Below are 8,418 nucleotides of genomic sequence, written 5' to 3'. Positions count from 1 at the left end.
AAAATCACACCACTTGTGACTATTAATCCTAAGGAATCTAGTTTTCTCTCTCAGTGGCGTCTGTCTATATCCTGCCAACACTCCTGGTAACACTCAACAACACTCCATTTCCATGGCAACGACTCCAAGGCGTGTGGTCGCCATGGCAACCTGGCCTGTGGTCGCGAGGAAGTCAAGTCGGTGCCACTGATCTGGGTCGGTGCTCATGAAGTTTGGCCAGCGACTTTCACCCCCGCACTTTTTCCCTTTCCAGCTATTTTCTTTTTAATTATTTGTAATATTCTTTAATCAATCGCCAAACTCTTTCATGAAACTCTTGACTGTGTCTTTTAAAATTGCCTGCTTTATTTCAGTCAGGCATAGCGACGTGCTTCTATTTCCCAGTCCTTAATTTTCAGGGAGCTACAATAAAGCTTTAAATGTATTGTCCTTTTTTTCATTGATTATTTTTTGTAATGAGTTCCCCACGGGAGGAAGACGAGCTTTCACCTGCATTGGACGTCATCATTCAGGTTGGTAGACCTCTTCTTTCATTTTTAAACCTACTTTATTTAATTATTTAACGTGAACCGCTTTTCGCCATTACTTCTCCACGAGGAGAAGACTAAACGATTTATATACGGTTGTGGAAAAAATCTATATATACGTCGAATAAACTACAACAATATAAGACAATGGAACAATATAAAAAAATAATACAATGATTCCCTTTTATTGCATTCAATTATTTGAGAAAAATAGTGCTACTACGATTGGCACTCATTTAAATCCTTTGGGTATTTAGCAGCAAAGCAATGTAATATTAAAAACACAATGAAAAACAGACGTTTGTGAAAATAAATTTAAAAGAGAACTGAAAAATATCCATCTCATCACCCTACTCTCAATCTGATACTGATGACACTTTTGGTGGATCCTTTTAGCGTCTGTGTTTTATTGTATTAAATAAATACAATAAAGTATCAAACAGACAGATTGCTTTAAACATACAGAAATGGCTCAATTTAACCGAAGTGACTTTTGTTTGGTTACTAAAATATCCAAGACATGAGTCAAATATTTCATTGTGACAATATTTAAGCGTGATAACTAGCATCAAATGTTTACAAATACAATACAAAGCTACACTGAATTATGACAGAAAATCACAAAGATGTGAAATAATTTGGAATCAATCACTTGTAGAAGCTGAAGGAGTCTGTGCTTGACCTAGAGGGACACTCAAAAGAGACTCTGACTGTCCCAGGACATGAATCGGGCTCTGGAGCGGTATCGGCGCCTGTCTCGACCCTCGTCCGCCGGATCATCACCTGTAACCTGGCGGGTGGGGACACCAGTGCCTGCCATACAATCCAATACAGGCCTGAAGAGACTGAATTGTGTATAAATGACTTGTTTTCCTGGTGGAAGGTGAAAGCTGTGAGGCCGCTAAGATGGACGACAACCAGCTGGAGTCCAGTTCTCAGACCCAGACTGGCCTCGACGAGTCACCAGTCAAACAGTGCAGCCTCACACAGAAGGTAAGAGTGACAAATCACCTTTTATATCATTTATCCTTAACCTGCACTTCATGCACTATTTGGAATAGTTTTTTTCCTCTGATTGGACGACTTGTGGATAATATTGGCTGGAGCTGGAAAAATGAGATAATAAGGTTACATCTTGGGGAGGTTTTGCAAAAGTCAGTGTTGTTGTTACAGTTGTTCTCATAGCACATGATGGGAATTAAATGGTCCGTTCCAGGGTCAAACTGTGGCCATCATAAAGCCTTCCTCAACTGCGCTGGTTTTCAGTCACATTGGAACATTCTTAACAGTTATCCAAGTGTAAAAAGAAGAGAAGCAGTGTTATTACTAATGCGTATAGTGACACTGGAGCGTGTGATTATGTGCCGCCTGAGTGCGTATATTTGTTGGTGGGAATAAATGTTTAGGTGTGTGAGTGGGGGTTCATGAAGGCTCCCCTTGTGATGTCTTCAGGTACAGCCGATCCTGCTGCGCTCGTAAGGACTAGCGTCTCGTTCTCAAGAAAAAGCTCATTTTTGCCGCCGTACAAAGCAGCCATTTGTGATAACACTGCAGTCATTCTGTCTGCTTAGCTCGCCTTTTTTAAAGCTTGTACTATAAATGTTTCTTAATTAGTTTGTTTCGCTACTTTGAAATGTATGACCCGCATGAGACCAAATCTTAATCTTTTTCACACTGGAGTAAAAACTTCACTGGAATCCCACACATGACCTCCAGTGACCAAGTTGCGGGTGGACCTTGACCCACTGTGGGAGTTTGGAGACATGTCGTGGTGGATTCTGAACCCTGCGTATTGCTATTGGAGCGTCGCCAGCGACCGGCCTCGTCATCACACCACCGCCGTGTGGCAGATAAACTCCCTGATGAGTGATCCCTGACACCACATGCCATTTTCCAACAGTCCCTGCCTGCACAGAGGCCCAAAATGTCAGACTCCCCCCCCCCCCCCCCCCCCCAAAAAAAAAAAAAAGAAATTGTAAAAATTAATTGGCCTCCCTTGAGAAAACATGCCCGGAAAAAGCCTCATTGTGTGAATGTTATTTTCTGCACGGACATAAAAAACTAAATCGGGGACAAAAAAATAGAGATCACCTGAAAACACTAAGCATCCGTTTAGATTTCTACTCTTAGCTACTAGGTGGTGTAGTTTCTGTGGATATTAGCTTGAGTTATCAATACACTGTCCCTACTTTTCAAATTGATAGATGCAAGACACTCCAGTAATCAGTTCAAGGACTTCAGTGCTAAACTTGTTCCCATACCAGGAATTGAACCCAGGCCACTTGGGTGAAAACCAAGAATCATAACCACTAGGCCATATGGGACATGTCCAAAGACTTGTCATCTATAAAAAAAATGATGTCTTGGCATCCAATCAACTGTCATATTACCTACTTACGTTTCTCAGTTTTGATGCAAAGTAATTCCTCTCCTCTTTGCACTTTGAATTTTGTAGCGTCATGTTTTTGGAGAATTAAACATTTTTCAAGCATAAAAATTGCTAAATGAAATAAAATACAAATTCAGAAGATGCATTCAAAGACGTGGCGATGATATGTCGTATTCCATACTGGTCACTAGGTGTCAGTAATGTTACTGATGTTGGGTGAGACGCACAAGCACCAGACTCGTTTACCACAACAACAGGCTTTTATTGTAGGTTTGAATGATCTCACAACAGGCACAATAATTCCTAACACGGACTGCTATTGCGACCGTAACCCATGCCACGCTAAAACTCAACTCCGAACCCCTGACATGACCTCCTGTCAGCCCCCCACTCAGAACACATTCATTGCAACACACACGAGGCTGACTTATGTCTTAAATCGCTTATTTTCTTTTATTACGTCTACTATATTGGGTAACACGAGTGTAAAGGTGAATATAGGGCTATTATTTCATGTATAGAGGGCTCTAATAATGTTAAAAAAACATTTAGAAGGTGTAAACAGGTTTTCTATGCTCTAACTACGAAAATATTCCATTTATAAATCAGGAATCCTACTTTACAGAAATTCCCTTATCACGGCCGGGTCTGGAACCAATTAACCCTGAAAAATTAGGGATTTTGGATTCTCCTAATCCCTTGAGGAAATTTAAGAAGAAACATGTTCCCATACCTGGAGTCAAACCTAGGGCAGACCTAGGGTAAAATCCAGGAAACAATTTAAGATGAGCACAAACTGTACAAACAAAGGGCTTTGTAGTACAAACGCGGTGCTTCTGTTATGAATCTAGCAGAGGGTGCTGTTTCACAAGTCAATTCACTGAACATTTTCCAGCAGTAAGGTGCTTTCACAAGACTTCAAAACTATGTACTGTATGCCTGTAATTGTTTTAATTGAGTAAAGTTGCATGTTTTAATGTTTTGAAAAAGGCATTTTAGGGCTTTTTATGGATGCTTCCAGTATCTGTGTTTTTTTTTTTGCAGGGATCTACTGTAGTCCCATGAGAGGATTTAGGGCATGATAATTATTTCTAAAATATTTCAGACTTTTTCTCTGGTGTCTTTCTCAAGCTGCTCACTGCCTCCAGGAGGAATATTAGTGCACAGTCATGATTTAATTCATTTCCTTCGTTGGCACTGATGTCCTCTAACGGTGAATTTTGGCAGTGACTTGTATGTTATGAAAATGATCCTTTCACCTGTCCTGTGATCAGCAGTGGAGTCCTGAGCCAATTTGTGCAATGTTGTCCTCACCAGGGGGAGCTGTATTTTGGCCTGCTGCATGACAACACTTCCATGTGCTTCTCATTGCAGCAATAAGACGCTCCACTCGACTTGTCAGTGGTGACACACTAAACAACTTTCCCAATCAGCGGGGGGCTCTCACTGTGTGAAGGGGGGAGCACATGAGTACGACGAGGGCTGGTTTGGGGCGATGGACATCCGCTCCAGCTGTGTTTAGCAATCTGACAGATAGTGCGCTCCATTAATTCCCTTTATTAAGCCTCTCGGCTCAGGCCAGGCCAAACGATTGCAGATGTAACCCTTTCCATGCCGGCCGAACCGCCAGATGTCCTCAACACAGCGTCAAAGGGGCTTGATCAGCTGACTGCAGTGCTGTGACTGCAGAATCATCACGTGCTCAGGGAAATGAATTGGATCTCCATCCGCCACATGAGCGCGGCAGCGATCTTTGGCCCCAACACCAAAGCCTTCACAGGGGCCTTAAGAAGCATTCTCCGCTTGCTCGTTGGCAGGCGAATCAAAGCGCCGACATCCCTTGGAGTTGGCCGAAGTATTTATCAGAGGAGACAATACGAGGAGTGGCACAAATCATAGATATCAAGAAATATAAAAAGATAATTCAAAGCACATTTTAAGAGGCGTGGCACTCTTCCACTTTGGAAATATGAGCCGGGCTGTAGAAGCGGATACTCAGGGGTGTAGGGTGAAAGGCAACCATAGCAACCATATGGAGCCGTGAAATGACAAAAAGACTCCACGCTACATAAATATCACAGTGGACATTGTTGCAGAGCAGCTGTAGTGACGTTAGCAGAAGAGGTGTATGGTCCGGGAGCCCAGGAAGCCCACTTAGTTGGGAGGATTGGGATGACTGGCCTGTCCCTTGGGTGTATTTACAGACATCATGCATTGGGGACAATGAGCACGCTTGCAGGTGCTGAGATGTAATTATTAAAACGCAGCTTGGTAGGACATGATGATGCTGGTGGGGGGCAGGGTGGGGTCGCGACAACAAACTATTACAGCCCCCTCCTGGGAGCTTCCGGCATGGAGCATGGCTAATCCAGAGCAGCAGACTGGGGAGGAAGTCCTTCAAAAAGAAAATTCATACTTTAACCCTTTGGAGTTTGGGGTAGTTTTTAGGTACTGTTGTGGTTATCTTCATACCTCACCTTAAAAACGGTTTATCTTGCCTCGGTAGGTTTCTTTTTTTTTACATACAACCTAATGTGTGTGACTATAGTTACATTTTTATTTTGACATAAGCCTCGTTTACACTTGCACACACTTTGTCCCTGCAGTGGTATGTGTTTTTTTTGTGCCATTGATTAAATTGGTTGCAAACAGGGATAAATATGTGTAAACTGTGCGGGAATGCCTGCCAGTGCGCAAAGAAACTTTTGAAATGTTCAACATTTGTGTCATGCATAATTTTCATGAGCACGCTACGAACGCACCGCAACCCACAGTGGTGTGAAAAAGGGTTGCCCTTTTCCTGATTTCTTTTTTTTTTTGCATGTTTGTCACACTTACCATAAATGTATCAGATCATCAAACAAACCTAAATATTTGCCAATGACAACACAGATGAACACAAAATGCAGTTTTTAAAGGATTCTTTTTATTATTAAGGAGAAAAAATATCCAAACCTACATGGCCCTGTGTGAAAAAGTGATTGCCCCTTCCTTGCCCCCCTCCCCCAGAAAGAAAGTAATTGAGACCTATCAGTCTGGAAAAGGTTATAAAACCATTTCTAAAGCTTTGGGACTCCAGCGAACCACAGTGAGAGCCATTATCCACAAATGGTGAAAACATGGAACAGTGGTGATCCTTCCAAAGAGTGGCCGGCCAACCAAAATTACCCCAAAGACGCGGTGACGACACATCCAAGAGGTCACAAAAGTAATCACAACAACATCCAAAGAAATGCAGGCCTCACTTGCCTAACTTAAGGTCAGTGTTCATGACTCCACCATAAGAAAGACACTGGACAAAAACGGCCTGCATGGCAGAGTTCCAAGACAAAAACCACTGCTGAACAAAAAGAACATTAAGCCTCATCTCAATTTTGCCAGAAAGACTTTTTGGGAAAATACTCTGTGGTCTGATGAAACAAAAGTTGAACTTGGAACTTTGAAAAGTGTGTTTCCCATTACATCTGGTGCAAAAGTAACGCCGCATTTCAGAAAAAGAACACTATACCAACAGTAAAATATGGTGGTGGTAGTGTGATGCTCTGGAGATGGAACCATGAATTCTGCTGTCTCCCAAAAAATCCTGAAGGAGAATGTCCGGCCATCTGTTCGTGACCTGAAATGAACTTGTTTTCTGCAGCAGGACAATGATCCAAAATACACCAGCAAGTCCACCTCTGAATGACTGAAGATAAACAAAATTAAGACTGGCCTTCGTGCCCTAGTCAAAGTCCTGAACTGAATCCTATTGAGATGCTGTGGCATGACCTTAAAAAGACAGTTCATGCTCGAAAACCTTCCAATGTGGTTGAATGACAACCATTCTGCAAAGCGCTGTAAGAGACTCATTGCAAGTTATCAGAAATGTTTGATTGCAGTTTTTGCTGCTCAGCGGGGCCCAAGCAGTTATTAGGTTTAGGGGGCAATCACTTTTTCACACAGGGCCATGTAGGTTTGGATTTTCAACATCCTGGAGGTCTCTTGCAAATAGAGGAATTTATGACGCTAGGCCTGATGCCTGCTATTGTGTGGCGTCACGCGAGACACAGTGGAACTCAGCGGGACCAAATAATGCCACGAGATCTTCACGGATGCGGGAAATGGTGGTGACAATGCTTACCCATGCAATATGGGTTCCCCAGCACTTGATGCAAACAGTACTTGACAAGGGGTAAGTAAGTTGTGCGGGAGCGTTGTCACAAATTGCGTGCCAAGTGTGTAATTTATACGTAAACAGAAACAAGCAAACTAGTCTTCATGTTTTTCAGTCGTGCCATAAATAAATAAATAAATGACATGCATTGCCATGGCAGGACAATGTAGAGGCGAAATGCATGCAAGTGTAAAAGCTGCGTTTGTCTATTAATACATTGCCTGTGAATATTCTCATTCATCCAGGTCATTGTATTCTCATGGCATGGATCTCATGGAATCGATCACAACTAGACTGTTCAGGTTCTCTCAGAAGATGTTTTGCCTCTCATCGGAGCAGTCTTCATCAGTTCATGATCAGTGACTAGATTGGACAGCTCTAGTGTGAGGGGTTGTTACAGGATCCAAAGTATTTGTCCTCTAAAGGTAGAGAGAGACATGTCCGGATAAGAACGGTTTTGCTCTTTTGTGGCGTCAAATGACAGTGGTTAAGATACAATATAGTGGGACCTGTCATTTGGGGTGGAATCACTCCGTTAGTATTTTGTTCAGATGTAATGATGGTCATCGACATGTCTGAAACCAAGGTGACTGAGTCTTTGTTTATTTGCTAGAGGTTAAATTATTGAATCTTTTAGGGAGGGATGAAAGGACAGCATTATATATTTGGGAGTGGTGGTGTCGCAGGCCTCCTTCTCTGTTCAGCTTTTGACCTAGCTGGCCTTCATCACTCCCCTTTCAAACCATCTTTCCAAAATATGTACATTTTAGTCCTCAAAGGACAAAGACTATTGATACATTGGGCCTAACATCACCCAAAAAACTCAAATCTGAGTAGTGAAAAAATGTTTTAGTGTAAAAATGAACTTAGAATGCAGATATAAAATGTGTAATTCGCCACAAATAAATGAATGCATGGGAAACACTGCTGATGCATTCAAAATAAGTATTAGTTATATAATTAGTAATAAGTACAGAAGTTGTCTTGCCGTAGAACACACAATATCAATGTGCTGATTGTGGTCCTTGCTGGACATGATGCACGTCCATTGATGCTGTGCACACAGATGTTTCTCTGTAAGCACAGCTGCTGTGTGTGTGTGCGTGTGTGTGTGTGTGTAGAAAAACACCAAAGCCCCAAAGCCAACGATGCACGATGTCCGTAAATTTGTTTAAACCTGTGAGCATAATGGTGACAAAGTGGTTGCGTGAGACAGTTTTTTTTGTTGTTTTTTTTTTGCCTTGATTGGACACCCGGATTTGAGATGAGGTACAGGAATGGGGAAGTGGTTGGGGGAGGGTCACGGGGTTGATTTTGAAGAGTTTGTATGGTGCTTTGGTGACAGGATG

At 42.3% G+C, this 8,418-nt stretch overlaps 1 protein-coding gene and 1 non-coding gene across 2 annotated transcripts in view; one reads left to right on the top strand and one right to left on the bottom strand.

Moving 5' to 3' along the window:
* The first annotated feature begins 215 nt into the window (after positions 1 to 215).
* The window catches only part of crocc2 (ciliary rootlet coiled-coil, rootletin family member 2), a 58,409-nt gene continuing 50,206 nt past the window's right edge, over positions 216 to 8,418 (top strand). The window contains exons 1-3 of the mRNA XM_054790472.1: positions 216 to 512; positions 1,186 to 1,324; positions 1,411 to 1,520. Of these exons, the coding sequence (XP_054646447.1) occupies positions 456 to 512; positions 1,186 to 1,324; positions 1,411 to 1,520 (306 nt within the window). The 5' untranslated portion in view covers positions 216 to 455. The remainder of the gene's footprint in view (positions 513 to 1,185; positions 1,325 to 1,410; positions 1,521 to 8,418) is intronic.
* Positions 2,780 to 2,851, bottom strand: trnae-uuc (transfer RNA glutamic acid (anticodon UUC)). Its single transcript has one exon. It is a non-coding gene; the product is annotated as a tRNA-Glu (tRNA).

Source organism: Dunckerocampus dactyliophorus, chromosome 10 (assembly GCF_027744805.1).
Source record: "Dunckerocampus dactyliophorus isolate RoL2022-P2 chromosome 10, RoL_Ddac_1.1, whole genome shotgun sequence".
Classification (NCBI taxonomy): domain Eukaryota; kingdom Metazoa; phylum Chordata; class Actinopteri; order Syngnathiformes; family Syngnathidae; genus Dunckerocampus; species Dunckerocampus dactyliophorus.
Note: the sequence above shows the minus strand (reverse complement) of the source record. Positions and strands in the feature narration are given on the sequence as shown.